The 20,757-nt window shown below is 38.8% G+C and overlaps 1 protein-coding gene and 1 pseudogene across 4 annotated transcripts in view; both read left to right on the top strand.

The window, feature by feature from the left end:
- The window catches only part of ANO2 (anoctamin 2), a 578,869-nt gene that overhangs the window by 465,217 nt on the left and 92,895 nt on the right, over positions 1-20,757 (top strand). For all 4 annotated transcript variants that reach the window (XM_072653705.1, XM_072653706.1, XM_072653707.1 and 1 more), the window contains one exon: positions 19,712-19,823. In XM_072653705.1, the coding sequence (XP_072509806.1) occupies positions 19,712-19,823 (112 nt within the window). The remainder of the gene's footprint in view (positions 1-19,711; positions 19,824-20,757) is intronic.
- LOC140531342 (AP-1 complex subunit sigma-1A pseudogene) lies at positions 16,924-17,532 on the top strand (annotated as a pseudogene).

Below are 20,757 nucleotides of genomic sequence, written 5' to 3'. Positions count from 1 at the left end.
CAGAAGGGATGGCTATGAGGGCACTCAGACTAACCCAAACTTGAACCTAAGTTGCATGTACAACATACTAAACTATTGGTAATCTAACATTTTCTTGAGCCAGCTATGTGGCACAGTAGAAAAAGCCCTGAACTTGGAATTAGGAACTCCTGAGTTCAAACCTGACCTCAGACACTTACTAGGTGGGCAAATCACTTGACCTTTGTCCGCCTTGGTTTCCTCATCTGTAAAATGAGAATAACAATAGTGCCTACCTCCCAGAGTTGTTGTGAGGATCAAACGAAACAATGTTTGTAAAAACAACAACAACAAAAAACACTTGATACGGTGTCTTTGCATATAGTAGGTGTTTAATTAATACCTGTCTCTTAGAAATAGATGAAGACATCCAGGCGGGGACAACTCACTACTTCTTGAGGCTGCTCATTCCATTTTTGGATAGTTCTGATTGTTAGAGAGATTATCTTTGCAACTTCTACCTTTTGCAGAACCAATCCAGCTTCCTCATCTATGAAATGAAAGTATTGGACTAGATGTACTCTTAAGATCTTTTCTAGCTGGAAGCCTCAGGTTGTATGATCCTACCTATATATGTCCGATGGAGTCCAGGCTAACGCTCGTTCCAGAAACCTAGAAAGAGTAGAATCTCCATGCAAAAGCAGGAGTCAGGATTATTCAGGAACTGAAATGGACAGAGAATGAAAGCCAGCATCAGCCAAGAGCTCTAAGTTTGCCATTAAATGTGTTTTTGCTGGACTAGGTACTTGCTCAGGCTCAAGGCAGGTACACGAAGGTCAGTCTCAATCCCTTCTGTTCCTTAATGCAATAGTGTTGCCAGAAACCAGAAAGAGGACACATTTTGGTACTTTGTGGAAGGACGCTTTGTGTGCTGTGATCCTTGTTCGTGCGCTCCTGAGATTTGTTTGCTTTTTGAGTAAGGATAAAGTTGCCAGTCTCACCTGTCTTCCTCATATCCAGTGGCAACTTGTGTAGGATGGCCCAGAGTCATGGTAGCCTGTGACTATTGAATGAGGCAAAGAGCTAGTCTATGTAGGATGTGAACCTTTGATTTCATGGATCTCTCCTGGGGATTGTTAGGGTTTTGCTTTCTTATAGTAGTAGTTTTGGACTGGTTCATCAGAGAAAGACCTAGGCTTCCTGGTTGGATGTCTCTGAAAGATTTTTAAAGCCCTTGGGGAAAGGAGGTGGCATCTTCTTTCCTGTTCATTAGCCTGCAAATATGTTCCTCTTTAGATTTAACCTAAATCTATCCCTTTACAATGTAAGCCCATTTCTTCACAAGTCAGATGCCTCAGGGTGGTTTAGGCAGAAGGCTTTGGGAATCCTGGCATTCAGCCAGGGTGCTAGTAGGTTCAGGTCTCCCATCTCTCAGCCCTTGGGACCACGGATTCCCTCCAGTTAGGAAGCCCTTCAGAACAGCTGGGCCTGGCAGGTGTGTCCTAGAAACACCCAAACGTATTAAGTTCCCACCCCCTCTGAGTCTCTTCTCTCCTTTCTCGTGGAAGAAGAGAGTAACTGAGGGGGTGGAAAGAGAACTCTTAAAACCTCCCCTCTGTCCCCTACTCCCACAGCTGGCTGTCTGGTTACACAGCTGGCTCTCGCCTGGATGTTTCCCTCCCCACAGCACAAACAAGACAACAACATTACAGGGAGAAAAAAGGGGTGGTGGGTTCTCCCTCCTCTGCCCCACCCCCCCAAGCATACACAGAGAGAAAAACAGAAATAAGACCAGATGGCAGCCCTTAGTGCTGTCAGGAAACATTGCTGTTTCTGAAAGCTTGATCTGCCCTCAGGGAAGGGAGCTAGCACCTCATGCTCTTTGACTGACTCACCCACACAGGTTCAGACTTCCCACTCGGTTCCAGTTGAGGTTCCCCCAAAGCCACCCAGGCGTGCCTAGAATATCCCACTGCCAAGAGGGGTTTCCTTCACTTGCTCCCCCAGGCACAGCTCAGGTCTGACATTAGTTAGAATATGGACTTGGAAATGGACTGTGACTGTCCTATTGATTTATGGAGTTCGTTAATGCAATGCTCTTTCAAAGTTCTGAATAAATTGCAGGTAATACTTCTTCCACCCTCGTGGCAGTGGTGTTTCTGTGGAAGCAGGAGATGCCTTAAAGTGTTTATCACCCTGGGACTAGCTTAGGTTCTGTCTCTTTAAAATGAGAAGGTTTTCAAAAACTGATCACATGGGTCACATTTAGTATACATAATTTTAGGAGGGAAATAGTCATTGGTATTTCAGTTCCACTTGACCTTTCTGTCTGCCAGTAATTACAGTTATAGGTAAGAAAGGGTCAAGAAAGATTGCCTTGGTCTCCTCTAATCAAGCTGGAGTAGGTAGCATTTCAGGAACTTTTAATTACAAGGAAGGAAGGAAGAAAGAGAGAGGGAGGGAAGAAGGATTTATTAAGCACTTACTGTATGCCGGGTACTCTGCTAAACACTTTGCAAATATTACGTCCTTATGTTGTTATTATCCCCATTTTACAGTTGAAGAAACTGAGGCAGAGTTTAAGTGACTTTCCCAGAGTCACAGAACTAGTGTCTGAAGCTGGATTTGGACTCAGGTCTTCCTGACTCTAGGTCCAGTGCTCTATCTACTGAGCTACCTAGCTATCCTGCCCTGTCCTCCTAGCTCTTGGTCATTTCTTCATCATCATCATCAGTAACATTAATATAGTGGGCTTAACTATTTTTCTAAGTGCTATACAATTGTTATCTCATTTGATACTTACAATAACCTTGGGAGGTAGGTGTTATTATTATCCTCATTTTATAAATGAGGAAACTGGGCAAATAGGTTAAATGATTTACCCAGGGTCACATAGCTAGTAAGTATCTGAGGCTGGATGTGAACTTAGGTCTTCTTGATTCCAGGCCCAGTGCCCTATCCATTATACTACCTGGTTATCCTGCCCTTTCCTTCTTGGCTCTGGTCATCTCTTCTATTCATAGTCCTAATAGTGGAGCACCATAAGGAGAGCCATTGCCGGACCTGAAGTCAGGAAGATTCATCTTCCTGAGTTCAAATCTGGCCTTGAACACTTTCTAGCTGTGTGACCCTGGACAAATTGTTTAACCCTGCTCACTTTACTTTCCTCTTCTGGAAAATGAGCTGGAGAAGGACATGGCAAACCGCTCCAGTATCTTTGCCAAGAAAACCCCAAATGGGATCAGACAAATCAGACACAACTGAAATGACTGAAGCAACAGCAACAAAAATTATAATTACATTGAAGAAAGATGTAGGCTCTTTCCTTGAGTGGGCCTAGTTTTAGGGTCTCCCTAGAAAGATATGGGACAGGACATTTATTTAGTGGTCTTCGAAATCATATTTTTTTTTTAGAAGCAGAGCTGGGCACTCTTAGAAATACTGCCTAATAGCCTGGAGCAAAGGTTGTCCAAAGTATTTGGCAAAATTCATCTTACACTGAGTAGGTGCTGACAGCCAATACAATCATGTTCTGCTCATTCTTTCCCTTCTGATTTCTGTTCTTTTGGAGTAGGATTATAACGGAGGGTGTCTAGAGAGTTCAGTGCTGCATTTGGTCCATGTTCCTTTTAAAATCCCATGCCTCCATCTCTTCCACAGTACAGGAAACCCAGGCTGCTGTTCCTTTTCCCATCCCATATTAAGAAAATTAAACCTTTCTCCTTCCCCAGAGAACCCAACAAAGGCCACGGTCATGGAACTCCCAGCAGAGCACAGGGGGTTCCTCTATATAAGGTGGGGCATGACTCTGATTTAGTGGTACGTCATGGGGATTCGGATTATTTATTGGCAATTCCCATTATTTATGTTGTTCATGGCACTTAAAGCTCGAGTTTGATTTTTAGAAATGAAACCAATAAATAATAACTAGCCCTTTGATTTATCATCACAGAGAGGAGGGCATGATTTCCAGTTGGAACAATCATTCTGAAAGAACCAGATTCTCTTCACAAAGAGCTGTTAGGAAATTCTTGCCCTGTTGCTCTGAAATAATTGGGAGATCTAGGTCTGGCCAGTCTGAATAGGATTATGAGAGGAAATAAAATGTAGCAGCTACCCCCATTCTCCAGTCTCTGGATTTACCTACATTACATTTGGACCTCAACCCTTCAAATCTAGGACTGTCCACAGGGCTTGGCCATTTATAACTCAGGCCTTCAGGGCAGATTCCTAGTCACCAACATAAATTTGATTAAATATTCTAATGCCTCCCACATTAATCATGTAAAACCAGTAGACAGATGTTGCTAAGCATTTGGATCTATATGATAGAAGCCATACCAGAAATCTTGCAAATTCATTTATTCAGTGACCATACATAGCAGAGTACATCTGGCAATTCTGAACACATCTGGTAGTAGCTGAAGGCCACCCAGAAGATGCCATCTTCCCTGCCTTATTCATTTAGGGGATGATTTTTTTCACCCGTTTTGAATGGAGGGGGAAGTCATTGAGCTTAGAATCACAAGAATGGAAAGAGTCTTTAGGATCAATAGCTACATTTTTCAAGCTTTTGACCATTAGACCCTTGGGACTCAGGTTTCTTTTCTCCAGATGAGTGGGTAACTAAGTTCATGTAGAGGATTCTGGGTTCTCAGCCTCAGGAGAGTCCGATGAGTTGTGTAAATCAGTCAGGTGGGAGGCTGTCGGGTCAGAACTTGAAGAGAAGGAGGGGAAAATGCTTAGATCTTTTGGTAACCTAAGTAAACAGAGCAGCAGTTAACTGGAGTGGGGCAAAATGTTAATTATTAAGATAAAATAATCAGCACAAATGATTATTTGAAAAAGGATTATGGTTATGAGCATTAGTTTGAATTTAGCTGTTTGATGCCAAGATCTGTAGCATCCTGAGGTATCAAATATCTTTTCTCTCCTATCTCATGAGCCTGTTTGTGACTGTGGGTGTGTCAAAAAGGAGAAAACCAAAAAGCTGAGGGATATTAAGAATTCACTGTCCAGGTCCTGATATTACAGGGGCCCTGTTTCCATAGCAACCTAGCAGCAGGGTCCCACCCCTGGGGCATACTAGCAACAAGATCACTCCTCTAGGTCAGTTACCAGAAAGGCTCTGTTACTGTAACAACCCAGTGGCAAGGTCCCACCCCTGGAGCAGGCCAGAGCCTAAGCTCCACACCCAGAGGAAGCCCGGCCCCCAAGTACAAGCCAGAAGGGAAACCTACTCTCCAGTGAAATCAAGCAGCTAACCCCTGAAGCTCAGTGAAAGCCAGCAGTAAGACCCTAAGCCCCAGTACAAAAAGCCTGGGATTGTGCAGGACCAGAGCCCAACCTGCATGAAAACACCAAGTCAAAAAAAGGCAGAAAAAATGAGCAAAAAAAGCACTTAGCTATCAAAAGTTACTATAGTGACAGGGAGAATCAAGATGTAAAGTTGGAGGAGGACAATAGTGTCAAAATGGGTACATGTAAAGCCTCAAAGAAAAATGTAATTTAGTCTCAGGACCAAAAGGAATTCCTGGAAGAGCTTAAAAAGAATTTTAAAAAGCAAATTATAGAAGAGGAAAAATTGAGAAAAGAAATGAGAGTAATGCAAGAGCATTGTGAAAAAAGAATCAAGAGCATAAGAAAAGATATACAAACATTTAATGAGGAAAATATTTCCCTAAAAAATACAATTGGCGAAATGTAAGTGGAAGTACAAAAGCTTACTGAAGAAAATATTTCATTAAAAATTAGAATTGAGCAAGTGGAAGCTAATGACTCTATGAGACTTCAAGATACAATAAAACAAAAAAAGGAAAAAAAGAACAAAATATAAGATTTCTCGCTGGAGAAACAACTGACCTAGCAAAAGGATCCAGAAGAGATAATATAAGAATCACCAGACCACCTGAAAACCATGATTAAAAAAAACTTGGAAAACAGTTTTCAAGAAACTATCAAAGAAAATTGCCCTGATATATTAGAACCAGAGGGCAAAATAAAAATTAAGAGAATTCACTAATCACTGCCTGAAAGAGGTCCCAAAATGAAAATTTCCAGGAACATCATTGCTAAATTCCAGAGCTCACAGATCAAGGAAAACGTACTACAAGCAGCTAAAAAGAAACAATTTAATATTCTGGAGCTACAATCAGGATTACATAGAATTTGGCAGCTTCTGCATTAAATAACCTGAGGGCTTGGAATATAATATACCAGAAAGCAAAGAAGTTACAATTACAACCGAAAATTACCTCCCAGCAAAACTGAATGTAATCTTTCAGGGGTGAGGGATGGGGAAATAGATATTTAATGAAATAGGGGACTTTCAAGCATTCCTAATTAAAAGACTAGAACTGAATAAGAAATTTGACCTCCAAATAACAGACTCAAGGGAAACATAAAAAGGTAAAAAAGAAACAAAAGAAATCAAAGAAATTCAATAAGATTAAACTGTTTATATTTTTACATGGCAGGATGATATCTGTAACTCTTAACAACTTACTATGAGAGCAGTTAGAAGGGGTCTATATAGGCAGAGGGTGTGGATATAAGGTGACTTTGATAGGATGATACCCCAAAAAATGAAATAAAGAGGTGAGAAAGAAAATTGCACTGGAAGAAGGAGAGGGGAAATTGAATGGGGTAAATTATCCTGCATGATAAAGCCATGAAAAAGCTATTATAGTGGAGGGGAAGATAAGATGGGGGGTATGAATGGAAAAGCTTAAACCTTACTCTTATCAAAATTGGCTCAAAGAGGGAATAACATACACATTCAGTTGGATATAGAAATCTATCTTACTATATAAGGAAGTAAAAAAGAATTGGAATAATATAAGGGGGAGAGAGGAATGATAAAAGGGAAGGTAGATTGGGGAAGTTGGTGATCAGAAGTAAAACACTTGTGAGGAGGAAAATTGAAAAACATATAAATTTTTAAATAATTTATTTTTCAGTTCTTAACATTCACTTCCACAAAAATTTGGTTTCAAAATTTTCTCCCCATCTCTCCCCACCCACCCATCCACCACAGGACAGCTTGCACCTCATCCACCCTTTTCTTCAGTCTGTCCTCCTTTCTACTGCCCACCCTTCTTCCATCCCCTTTCCCCCTATTTTCCTGTAGGGCAAAATAGATTTCTATACTCCATTACCTGTATAGATTAATTAACAGTTACAGGCTAAAACAATTTTGAACGTTCATTCTTAAACATTTGAGTTCCATATTGTCTCCCCACCTCTCCACCTACCCTCACTGAGAAAACAAGCAATTCAATATAGGTCATACGTGTGTAACAATGCAAAGCACTTCCATAATAGTTGTGTTGTAAAAGACTAACCACATTTCTCTCTGTCCTATCCTGCCCTTCATTTGTTTCATTCTCTCCCTTGACCTGTCCTCCCACAATAGTGTTTGTATCTGATTATCCCTTTCCCCAATTTACTGTCCCTTCTATTATCTTCCCTCTCCTATCTTCTTCCCCCTTGCCTTCCTGCAGGGTAAAATAGATTTCCATATCCAATTGAGTATGTGTTATTCTTGCCTTAAACCAAATCCCATGAGAGTAAGGCTCAATTATTTCCTTTCATCTCCCCACCCTTTTCCCCTCCATTATGATTTGCTGCATTCTACCTCTCTCTTTTGCTTACTCCTAGTACATTCCATTAAACAATAAATTTATTTTTTTTAGGTACTCTCTCTTCATATTCAGCTCACACTGTACCCTCTATCTATATGTATGTGTGTGTGTATATGTGTATGCATGCATACATACACATATACACATACACTCATGTACATTTATATACCTACACATATAAAATATCTATCTATATACATACATATTCATACATACCTACAGATATATATGTATGTATATACAATATATACATACACATATATCCCTTCAAACTACCCTAATACTGAAAAAGGTCTCATGAGGCACAAATAACATCTTTCTATGTAGGAATGTTAATATTTCAACTTTAATGGGTTCCTTAAGGCTTCTCTTTCCTGTTTACCTTTTCATGTTTCTCTTGATTCTTGTATTTGAAAGTCAAATTTTCTATTCAGCTCTGGTCTTTTCAATAAGAATGCCTGGAAGTCCCCAACTGCATTGAAATTACATTTTTCCCCTGAAGTATTATACTCAGTTTTGCTGGGGAGGTGACTCTTGGTTTTAATCCTATCTCCTTTGACCTCTGGAATATCATATTCTAAGCCCTCTGATTCCTAAGTGTAGAAGTTGCTAAATCATGTGTTATCCTGATTGTATTTCCACAATATTTGAATTGTTTCTTTCTGACTGCTTATAATATTTTGTCCTTGACCTGGGAACTCTGGAATTTGGCTCCAATATTCTTAGGAGTTTTCCTTTTGGGATATCTTTCAGGAAATGATCAGTGAATTCTTTTCATTTCTATTTTACCCTCTTGTTCTAGAATGTCAAGGCAGTTTTCCTTGATAATTAATTTCTTGAAAGATGATGTCTAGGCTCTTTATTTGATCATGGTTTTCAGGTAGACTGATAACTTTTAAATTATCTCTCCTGCATGATTTTTTTCCAGGTCAGTTGTTTTTCCAATGAGATATTTCACATTGTCGTTGTCTTAGTTTTGTTTTATAATTTCTTAGTTTCTCATAAAGTCCTTAGCTTCCATCTGTTCCATTCTAGTTTTTAAAGAACTATTTTCTTCAGTGAGTTTTTGAACATCCTTTTCCATTTGGTCAATTCTGACTTTTAAAACATTCTTCTCCTCATGGGATTTTGGACCTCTTTTGCTATTTGGGTTAATCTATTTTTAAAGGTGTTATTTTCTTCAGCATTTTTTGGGTCTCCCTTAGCAAGCTGTTGACTTGATTTTCATAATTTTCTTGCATCGCTATCGTTCTCATTTCTCTCCCCAATTTTTCCTCCACCTCTTCTACTTTATTTTCAAAATCCTTTTTGAGCTCTTCTGTGACCTGAGACCATTGCATTATTTTGGAGGTTTTGGATGTTGAAGCCTTGACTTTGATGTCTTCCTCTGATGGTATGCCTTGTTCTTCCTCATCTGAAAGGATGGAAGAAAATACCTTTTTACCAAAAAAGTAAGTTTCTGTAGCCTTATTTTCCCCTTTTTTGGACATTTCCCCAGCCAGTTGCTTGACTTTTGAGCCTTTGTCAAGTGGAGGTTATACTCTAGGGACCTGTAAGTTCTCAGTTCCTCCAAGATGTCCCAATCAAGGGAGAGGAGTTTACCCCTCTACTGCCTTGCACTCCTGCCTATGAGCAACCACAACTACTATTTTCTGCCCAGGATCTGTGAGTAAGATTCCCTCTGCCCAGCCACAATCAGCTCCACCATGCCAGTACTCCTCCTCACCCCAGGACTGCCACTCAAAGCTGAGACTCAGATCAGCTGCTCGATTCTCCCAGAGTCTTTAGGCTGAGGGCTCCAAAAATAGACACTATTGCCACCCTGGGGCCAGGCTCAGACCACATTCCCCTCTCACCCAGGTGAAAGAGCTTTCTTACTGACCATTTAAGCTGTCTTTGGCTTTCGTTGGTTGAGAAATCTGGGAACCACAGCCGCTGCCTGTGATTCTGTGTCCTAATGCCTACTCTAGTCCTGTCTGTGCTGTGCCATGTGGCCAAGGCTGCGTTGTGCTCTGCTCTGAGCTCAGTGAGATTAACTTTTCCTGTCAACCTTCCAGGCTGTCTTGGGCTGGAAATCTCTTTCACTCTGTTTTTTTGTGGCTTCTGCTGCTCTGGCATTTGTTTAGAGTCATTTTTACAGGTATTTTATGGGCTGGGGGGAGAGCTAGGGCAGGTCCATCCTTCTGCTCTGCCATCTTGGCTCTATCCCACCAAGATCTAAATTTTTAAAGAGATTGCATGAGTTATAGGAGGAAATAAATAAAACTATGCTAGTGGGGAGCCTCAGTTTTCCCCTCTCAGAACTAGATAAATCTGAGCAAAAAAAAAATTTAAACAAGAAGTTAAGGAGGTAAGTACAATTCTGAAAAAGTTATCTGTGATAGCTCTCTGGAGAAATTTTAATGGAAATAGAAAGTTATAAACCATTTTCCCAGCAGTGCTTGGCACCTACACACACACACACACACACACACACACACACACAAATTGACTGTATATCAGGACATACAATTTTCACACTCAAGTGCAGAAAAGCAGAGATAGTAAATGCATCCTTTTTCAGATCATAATGCTTTAAAAATTGCAATAATGGACAATGAAAAGAAAGATTAAAAATTAATTGGAAACTAAATAATCTAATCTTAAAAAATACGTGAGCCAAAGAAGAAATCATAGAAAGTTTAGAACTTCATTAAAGAAAATGACAATAAGAAACCTACCAAAATTTATGAGATGCAGCCAGAGCAATACTTACAGGGAAATTCATACCTCTGATTGCTTACATCAATAAGATAGAAGAAAAGCAGATCATTGAATTGGGCATGCAACTTTAAAAAAAACTAGAAAAAGAATAGATTAAAATCCCTGGTTAAAAAACAAATTAGAAATCTTGAAAATCAAATGAGAGACTAATAACATTGTAAGTAAGAAAACCATTGAGCTAATAAATAAGACTAGAAGATGGTTTTATGGGGCAGGGGGATAAAATAGATAAGCTATTGGTTATTTGATTTAAAAAAGAAAGAAGAAAGCCAAATTAATAGTATAAAAAATGAAAGGGGTGAATTTACCACCAATGAAGGGGAAATTAAGGCAATTAGGAACTATTTTGTCCAATTATATGTCAATAAATTTGGCAACCTAAATGAAATAGATGAGTATGTACAAAAAAAAATATATTACCCAGATTAATAGAAGAAGAAATTAAATACTTAAGTAACCCAATCTTAGAAAAAGAAATTGAACACACCATCAATGAACATCCTAAGAAACAATCCTCAGGACCAAATGGTTTCACAAGAGAATTCTACCAAACATTTAAAGAATCCATGGGGCAGAGCCAAGATAGCAGAGTAACAGCACAGACTTTCTAGAGCTCTCCCCCTAAGCCCAGCCAAATACCTGTAAAAAAAATGACTAAATAAATTCTGGAGCTGCAGAACCAACAGAATGATGGAGTGAAGCAAATCTCCAGCCCAAGATAGCCTGGAAGGTCACTGGGAAGTGTCTATTATGCCATGCTGGGAGCAGAGCACAGTCCAGGGTGGGCTGTGCCAGCACAGAATGGACCTAAGCAGGTCTTGCAGAGGACTTAATCTCTCACATCTGTGGCGGTTTCCAGACTTCACAACCCCAAAATGCTGAGGACAAATTGGAAGGTCAGTGGAAAAAAACTTGTGAGACATGTGTGAGAGAGTAGAGGGGTCAGGCCTCAGCCCCAGGGTGGCAGAGGGGGGAGGGAGTTGAGGAACCCTTGGCAGCCACAGCATCAGCAGGGCCAGCTGCAGCCACTGTTTTTTGGAGCTCAAGGCCCACAGATTATGGGGGGATAGAGTGGCTGACAATACAAACCCCAGTCCCATTGCAAGCAAAGAACTACCTTGGCAAAGAGCTCAAAAGTCAAGTAAATGGCTGGGGAAATGAGCAAAAACTGGAAAAAAGAATCAGACTACAGAATCTTACTTTGGTGACAAGTAGACCAAAACTTGCAAAAGAAGACAACAAAATCAAAGCTCCTCTATCCAAAGCCTCCAAGAAAAACATGAATTGGTCTCAGGTCACGGAAGAGCTCAGAAAGGATTTTGAAAACCAAGTAAAAGAAGTAGAGCAAAAATTGGGAAGAGAAATGGGAGTGATGCAAGAAAATCATGAAAAACAAGTCAGCTATGTACTAAAAGAGACCCAAAACATTGCTGAAGAAGATGACACTTTAAAAAGTAGATTAACCAAAATGACAAAAGAAATCCAAAAAGCCAATGAGAAGAATGCCCTAAAAACCAGAATTGGTCAGATGAAAAATGAGGTCCAAAAGCTCACTGAAGAAAATAATTCATTAAAGATTAGAATGGAGCAGATGGAAGCTAATGACTTTATGAAAAATTAAGAAATTATAAAATAAGACCAAAGAAATGAAAAAATAGCAGACAGTGTAAAACATCTCATTGGAAAAACAACTGACTTGGAAAATAGATCCAGGAAAGACAATTTAAAAATTATGGAACTACTGAAAGTCATGATCAAAAAACAGTCTAGACATCATCTTTCAAAAAAATTATCAAGGAAAACTGCCCTGATATTCTAGAACCAGAGGGTAAAATAAATATTGAAAGAATCTACCAACTGCCTTCTAAAAGAGATTCCAAAAGGAAAACTTCTAGAAATATTGTAACCAAATTCCAAAGCTCCCAAGTCAAGGAGAAATTATTGCAAGCGGCCAGAAGGATACAATTCAAGTATTGTGGAATTACAATTACAATAACACAAGATCTAACCTTTTCTACATTACAGGATCAGAGGGCTTCAATTATGATATTCTAGAGGTCAAAGGAGCTAGGATTAAAACCAAGAATTACCTATCCAGCGAAACTGAATATAGTACTTGAGGGGAGAAAATATTCATTCAATGAAATAGAGGACTTTCAAGCATTCTTGATGAAAGAAGAGAGCTGAGTAGAAAATTTGACTTTCAAACCCAAGAATCAAGAGAAGCATGGAAAGGTAAACAAGAAAGAGAAATCACAAGGGATTTACTAAAGTTGAACTGTTTATATTCCTACATGGAAAGATAATAAATTTGACTCCTGAGACTTCTCTCAGTATTAGGATTGTTAGAAGGATTACAAATACACACACACACACACACACACACACACACACACACACACACACACACACATATATATATAGAGAGAGAGAGAGAGACAGAGACAGAGACAGAGAGACAGAGAGACAGGGAGAGAGACACACAGAGACACAGAGACAGAGACAGAGACTGAGGGCACAAGGTGAGTAGAATAGGAAAAGGTGATATCTAAAAAATAAAATTAAGAGGTGAGAGAGGAATATATTGGGAGGAGAAATGGAAATAGATTAGGACAAATTATCTCTCACATAATAGAGGCAAGAGAAAACTTTTTCATTGGAGGGGAAGAGGGGGAATGTGAGAGGGTAAAAGTGAACCTTACTCTCATCACATTTGGCTTAAGGAAGAAATAACGTGCACACTCAATTTGTTATGAAAATCTATCTTACACTACAGGAAAGTAGTGGAAAAGGAGATAAGCTAGGTGTGGGGGAATGATAGAAGGAAGGGCAAATGGGAGGTGGGGCTAATTGGAAGTGAACACTTTTGAGGGGGGATAGGGTCAAAAGAGAACAGAATAATTGGGGGGGGCAGGACAGGATGGAGGGAAATATTGTTAGTCTTTCACAATATGACTGCTATGGAAGTGTTTTTCATAACTTCATATGTATAATCTATAATGAATTTCTTGCCTTTGCAGTGTGGATGGGTAGGAAGGAGGAAGGGAGAGAAGTTAGAACTAAAGTTTTAAAAATGAATGTTAAAATTGTTTTTACATGCAATTGAGAAATAAGATATACAGGTAACAGGGTGTAGAAATCTATCTTGCCCTACAAGCAAATAGAGCAGATGAGGATAAGGGAAAGAAGGGGTGTGAGAGAAGGGAGGGCAGATTGGGGAAGGGGTAATCAGAATACATGCTCTCTTGGGGTGGGCAGAGGGGAGAGTTGGAACTCAAATATTATAAAAATGAATGTTGAAAACTAAAAATAAACAAATAAATTTAAAAAAGAAAAAAATGAAGAACAATTAATCCCAATACTATATAAATTATTTTGAAAAATAAGTGGAGTCCTACTAAATTCCTTTTATGACACAAATATAGTACTTATACCTAAACCAGGAAGAGCCAAAGCAGAGAAATAAAATTATAAACCAATTTCCCTATTTGAATATTGATCTGAACATTTTAAATAAAATATTAACAAAGAGATTACAGAAATAAATAATAAGAATAATACTCTATGACCAGGGGAGATTTATACCAGGAATTCAGGACTGGTTCAATATTAGAAAAAAACTATCAGCATAATTGACCATATCAATAACTAAACCTACATAAATCATATGATTATCTCAATAGATGCAGAAAAAGCCTTTGTAAAAACATAGCATCCTTTCCTATTGAAAAAACTAGAGAGCATAGGAATAATGGAGCTTACCTTAAAGTGACAGGTTATGTTTATGTAAAATCCTCAGTACCATTATCTGTAATAGGGATAAGCTACAGACCTTTCCAGTACAATTAGGGGTGAAACAAGCATGCCCATTTTCACTTCTGTTATTTGCTATTATGAAGAAAGAGGAAGAACAAGAATTAAAGTAATTAGAATAATGAGGAAACAAAACTCTCATTCTTTATAGATGCTATGATAATATACTTAGAGAATCTTAGAAACAATTAATTGAGTAAAAGGTGGGGGTAGCCATGTGATTCTGGTCAAGTCACCTGACCTTTCTCAGCCTCAGTCTCCTCATTTGTAAAATGGAGATAACAGCAGCTCTCTCACGAGGTTATTGTGAGGATCAAGTGAGATAAAATATTTAAAGTACTTTGCTAACTTTTTAAGTACTATACCAATGCTAGCTATTTATTGCTGTTGTTATTATACATAAGAATCTCATAGAGTCTGGTATGGTACATGAGAAGAATACACAAGGTGCAGATAAATATTTTTGGATATAGCCATTGTAAGGATTCATTTTTCTTGATTACATGTATTTCTTATAAGGATTTCCCACCCACCATCTACCACCCTCACCCACTTTCTTTTTCTAGGTTAGTTGGGGGGAGAGGAAAAGGGAAAGAGGAAGAGTGCGGGGGAGGAGGGGATTCACAAAAGAGATGCCCCTCCCCAAATAGAGTCATTGAAACTTTTTTTTAATGCATAGGACAGAATAAAATTTAGAAGGAAGCACAGATGAGCAGGATAGTTTTGAAAGTAATGTATAGAATATATTTTTTGAAAGAAAAAAGTATGAAATGGAGATTCATGGTTTCATATAGAATCCTCTTTTTATCTTTTGCTTTGTGTATGAAAATCCTCTTTTTTCAAGTGTTTAAGAGAAGCATTCCAGTCCCCAGGGGCTGAAACAGAGATGAGACTAGGCACCAGGATGGGAAGTACCTTAGCAGGAAAGATCCTAAGAGTTCCTTGAAATAACTCAGTTTGAAGGAACCAGAGAATAAGGTAAAAGCTGGAAAAAAACTATCAGTTACATCCTACTTGAAAATTATTACTTGAAAGTATTAATAACTTTAGCAAAGTTGCGGGATACAAAATAAACCCACATACATCATAGGCATTTCTATATATTGCCAACAAAGTCCAGCAGCAAGAGACAGAAACAGAAATTCCATTTAAAATAACTGTAGATAATATAAAATACTTCAGAGCCTACCTGCCAAGGGAAACCCAGGAACTATGTGAACACAACTATAAAATACTATTCACGAAAATAAAGTCAGATCTAAATAACTGGAGAAATATTAATTGTTTATGGGGAAGCTTAGCCAGTAAAATGAAAATGACAATTCTACCTAAATTAATCTATTTATTCAGTGCCATACCAGTCATACTATCCAGTCATTCAAACAGTTCCAAATCCATCTATTTGTACTATTGCTTAGTTTATATCTCTCTCTTTCCCACAAAACTACACTGAAAGACTTTATTAACTAAAATCTAAGGAAACCTTATCTATAATATTTCCTAGTGTGATGTAGTAGAAAGAATACTGATTCTGGAATTTTGAGTCCTGGCTTCAAATTCTACCTATGATACTCACTTCTTGTGTGACCTTGGGCCAGTTAGTTAGAATTACTGGGCTTCAGTTTCCTCTTCTGTAAAATGAGAGGGTTGGTAGATGGGACAGCCATGGAGGTGCCTTCTGGGCTTCTATCAATGATCCTTCAATCTCGAAAAAGAAAAGGAAATAAGGATTCATCTCAAATTACTTGATCTTACAAATATCTTTATGATCACTGCTGCTTCTAAATGTTGACTCATCTACCTTCCGAAATGTGTCCAGAATAAAGCTTAAACTTACTATCTTATGTTAGAAGATTCCATTCTCTTCCATTAAAAAAATCAAGACATTTGTCCTTTGTCCAACAAAAAAACCTCTCCTTTTTTTCAGTCTTATTGACAAAGCCATTGATCTTTCTGGTTCTTTCTGTACTTGAAAATGTAATTCCTTTGTTTCAAGTGACTTGGATTTGTCACGAGCAGTGTGTTTTCATATTATCTCCTTACTTCTCTTCAGAAATAACTCCCTATTAACCATGTATGTTCAAAGATCATTCTCACTGGCAGAAAAAATAGAGGCAAAAAAGGAATTGAGTATTTACTGCTTTCTCTGTGTCATCAGTTATTACTACTCTGTTCCCCCCAAGCAACCATGCTGACCCTCTCTGATCCTATTCTATTCCCCAATTTTTGTGATCCTTAGTTTCCTTGCTAGCGCCTTTAGTATTCTTGACACAGTTCTTACAAGGTCATTCCATGACATGTCATTCTTCTTTCAACTTATCTCTATCACTTGTACTTGTTTTCATCATTTTTACATGTCTTAAAATTCAAATTGGCTAGTGGTAGTTCTATGTACATTTTTAATGTTTATTTTTAGAATATACCCTTTTTTCTTCTCAGAGAAATTATTTCTCTTTGTATCCTTAGAACAGAGGTTCTTAACATAGGGTCCATGAACTTTAGAGAAAAGTTGATAATTATTTCAATATAATTGATTTCCTTTGTACACCTATGTATTTTATTTTGTGCATTTAAAAACATTCTTCTGAGAAAGGGTCCCTAGGTTTCACCAGACTGCCAAAGACACAGACTATCGTGACCCCAAAAGATTAAGAACCTCTGGAAGTGAGGGGCATGGGCTACACCCACTGGAACATCTTGGGGGTCAAAGCTCGAAGGGGCAGCGCATGCCTCTTCTAGATGGCTCATGCTACTGTTCAGCTGGCAGGGGAAACTGCGGGTGCAGAAATGGTACCTGGCTATGTCAGGAGAGAAAAAAAGATGGTTCTGGCCAGAAAGCCCAAGATGTGCAGCTTCCTGAAGTAGAGAGACTTCAAAGCTGTCAATAAGAGATATGCCTGTCTCTACTTCTGCTGCGCCATTGAGGGCCAAAATAATAAGCTCATCACAGTGGAACTGATCCACTGATACGTGAAGCTCCTGGACAAATATTTTGGCAGCGTTATGTGAATTAGACATCATCTTCAACTTTGAGAAGGCCTACTTCATCTTGGATGAATTTCTGATGGGGGATGATGTCCAGGATACCTTTAAGAAAAGTATGTTAAAGGCCATAGAACAAGCAGATCTACTACAGGAGGAAGATGAGTCACCTCAAAGTGCCCTGGAGGAAATGGGTTTGGCATAGCTTCCCACCCCAATGGAAGAGATGTTGCAGGGTTGCCTTGCCTTGGCAGACATGGCTGGTTGCTTCCAAGTCCACACACATTCAGATCCCTTTTCCCTATGGAAGACCCTTCCCCTACTCTCTCAGTTTCTCTTGGAAAGAGCTGTGGACTGGAACTCTTCACACATCCCTTCTTTCTCTGACTCCCATCACTTCCTGTTCCTTCACTTTTCTCAGTTAACTGTTTCTCAGTTAATGGGTAGAGAAAGACTATGACCAAGAAGAGATGGGTGTTAATGTATGTTTTTCTCTCTTTCCCCATCCTGAGAAATGACTTCACCCAAACCTGCTTTGTTCTCACATAAACTGTAAAGATATAAATGTCAGGTTAAAAGGAAATTGTTTTCAGCCCTCCATCTACCCAAAGAAAAATAATATACCTCCATTTCCTCCCCCTCCCTATTCCAATCAGCCAGACCTTTGTCCTTTCCTAGGTATCTCTAGTATATTAAGGAGGGGTTTCTCTTTCCTTACATCTCTCACCTGTTTCCTCCTCTCAGGGTGGGTTTGAACCATAAGGAAAAATATAGTTAATTTTTAAAATCTTATGACTTTGAGGGAAGGGATATAGGAAGGCTTGGGCCTGTCGAGAACTCAATGGAACCCCAATGTTCTAATTTAGGGGGAGGGAGGGGAAAAGGGTGTTTATCTATCTCTGTTTCCTTTCTTCCTGAAATAAAAGGATGCCTTAAGGGCTGCCCATTTTTCCTGAGTTGAATTCTCCCATAGAATTTTAGGTCATGAGATCCTATCTGTACCTTCTCTTAACCTCTGAAATGTATTCTCTCAAATCTAGGAAACCTATCAGACTAAGCACAGCTTTTTTTTCCTCCTCTATCACAGACTTTAAAATGGAATAATCACTTTCTCCTAGGGTTCCAGCATTTCTACCATAGTAAACAGTAACCAATTCCTTGCGGCCAGTGTAAATTAGATCCAGAACAGCATTTCATTTTGTTGCTTCCTCTACCTTTTAAAAGAGGAAATTATCATTAAAGTATGTGAAGAAATTATTCATTGCTCTGCTTGTGGCAGAGATAACTCTAGCAGATGTCTGGATTAATTGAAGTTCTCCCTCACTTCTCCATCATGTCTCAGTGGAAGGCTTGTCATTTGTTTCAGAACACCTAATCGTTACACTTCAGCTTCTGCCTCCATTGGACTTTAGCTAAATGCTTCTCCTTTGATTCCCTGGGTTGTCTTGAGTGTATATACCTTTTTAACATAGATTGCTACTCTATGCCTTCTTTTGCCTATCCTATTTCATTATACTCTTTCGAGAAGTATTCTGGTAATAGACCTCATCATACCAAGCCTTAACAATATCTGTGAGATCAAAAATTCATCCCTTTGGCTTAAGCTCTTTACGTTATCTTTGTTAGCCATTATTGTTGCTGAGTCATTTCCAGTTGCATCCAACCCTGTTATCTCATTGGGGATTTTCTTGGCTGAGATAGTGGAATGGTTTGCTATTTCCTTCTTCAGCATTTGACAGATGAGAAAAATAGGGCAAGCAGAATGGATGAGTGACTTGTCCAGGGTCACATATCTGAGACCAGATTTGATGAAATGAGTTTTCCTAATGCCTATCACTCTGTCTGCTACACCATCTAGCTACCCTATGTTATGTTATTCATACTTTGTGCATTTTTCCCCTTCCACTTTCTTTTGTGTTCTTTTATGAGAGGTTACTTTTTGTCATCTTCTACCATGCTCCTCAGTAAGCTATTACAAACAAGTTTATACTGTAAATCAGCATTGCCATTAGCTGATGTATGTCTCCACTTGGCAAGAACATCAGTTTCTTGACTCTTCATCCCCTTGTTGTTGTAATCGATTTATATCAATTAACCTTCCTTAGCCAGTCAACAAGCATTTGTTAAGCACTTATTGTGTACTGGGAACTAGTAATTGTCTTTTCTTGATTTCTCTTCTTTTATCCATTCCCTGATTTTCAGCATGAACAGCTCATTTTAATCAGGTTGGAGCACACTACTTGTTGATGTAATTTTTAGTATTTTTAAAATTTGTATATGAATGAAATACATATACATACACATACATATTTTTTCCCTCAAAAGAATCTCTTGAGATATATGACACATGTGTATATGTCCCCGTTTTGAAGATGAGGAAACTGAGCCTTAACTATGTGAACTACCTTTTTTTGTAGTCACAAAAGCTGCAAAAGACCAGAGATAGGATTCAAACCCAGCTCCCCAATCTTACTGGATCTGTGGGTTTGAGAGAGAGGCATAGATATCCCCTTGGTCTCATTGCTCTGCTCAGGCTTGTTGTTCTCTTACAGAGGTGCCGAGAACAGAAGAGAGTTTTGAGCAACGACTGATCCTCAAAGCTTTCCTGCTGAAGTTTGTCAATGCCTATTCCTCAATTTTCTACGTGGCCTTTTTCAAAGGGAGGTAAGCCTCATTGGTGCAGAGGGTTGTTTCTCCAGTATTATCCAATGTACTCCACCTTACTTTGCCAGTAGGCTGGACATCCCCTTGGGCAGTGGAGGCAGCCCATCTCTCGTAGCCTCCTGGGCTGCTCATCCTATGCAGTTAGGTCCAAGTGGCTACTCAATTTCTCTGGGCCAGAAACAGTATGGGGTGGTGAAATGACTATTAAGCCTGGGACCTTGACCACTTACATTTCCTAACCTTCCAAGTGGGAAGAGTAATATTTGAACTACCCAGTCAAGTAAGATAATGTCCTTTTTGTTTCTGTAGAGGGCACCATTGTCTCCATCACCCAAGCTTGAAACTTAAGTTATCATTCTTGACTTTTTTCCTCTCTCATCTCCTACACCCAATCAGTTGACAAATACTGTCAATTCTACTTAGAATAAGAAAGTGGAGGGGAAAATGCTCAAAGTACAGATAACATAGAAAGTATTAGCTAGGTGGTGCATAGTGGAAAGTATAGATTTTAAGTCAAGAAAGACCTGAAGTTAACTCCTGCTTATGATTTGTACTAGCTGTGCGACCATGGATAAGTCACTTAATCTCTCTTGAGTTTCAATTTTCCCTGTAATTTTTTTTCTTTTTAAAGTAATAATCTTTTTACTAGTCTGTTCCTACCATTACCCTCACAATTAAACAATTTTTAAAAACCAAAAACAAAATTTTCAATACATAGCTACATAGTCCAGCAAAATAAATTCCCACTTTTTTTGTTGTTATTCAGTTGTTTTAATTGTGTCCAGCTATTCATGACCCCATTTGGAGTTTTCTTGGCAAAGATACTGGAGTGGTTAGTCATTTCCTTCTCCAGCTCATTTTACAAATGAGGAAACTGAGGCAAACAGGTGACTTGCCCAAGACAACTACTAAGTGTCTAAGGCTGGATGTGAAC

This window comes from Notamacropus eugenii, chromosome 3, assembly GCF_028372415.1.
Source record: "Notamacropus eugenii isolate mMacEug1 chromosome 3, mMacEug1.pri_v2, whole genome shotgun sequence".
Lineage (NCBI taxonomy): Eukaryota > Metazoa > Chordata > Mammalia > Diprotodontia > Macropodidae > Notamacropus > Notamacropus eugenii.
This window is presented reverse-complemented; position numbering and strand designations above follow the sequence as displayed.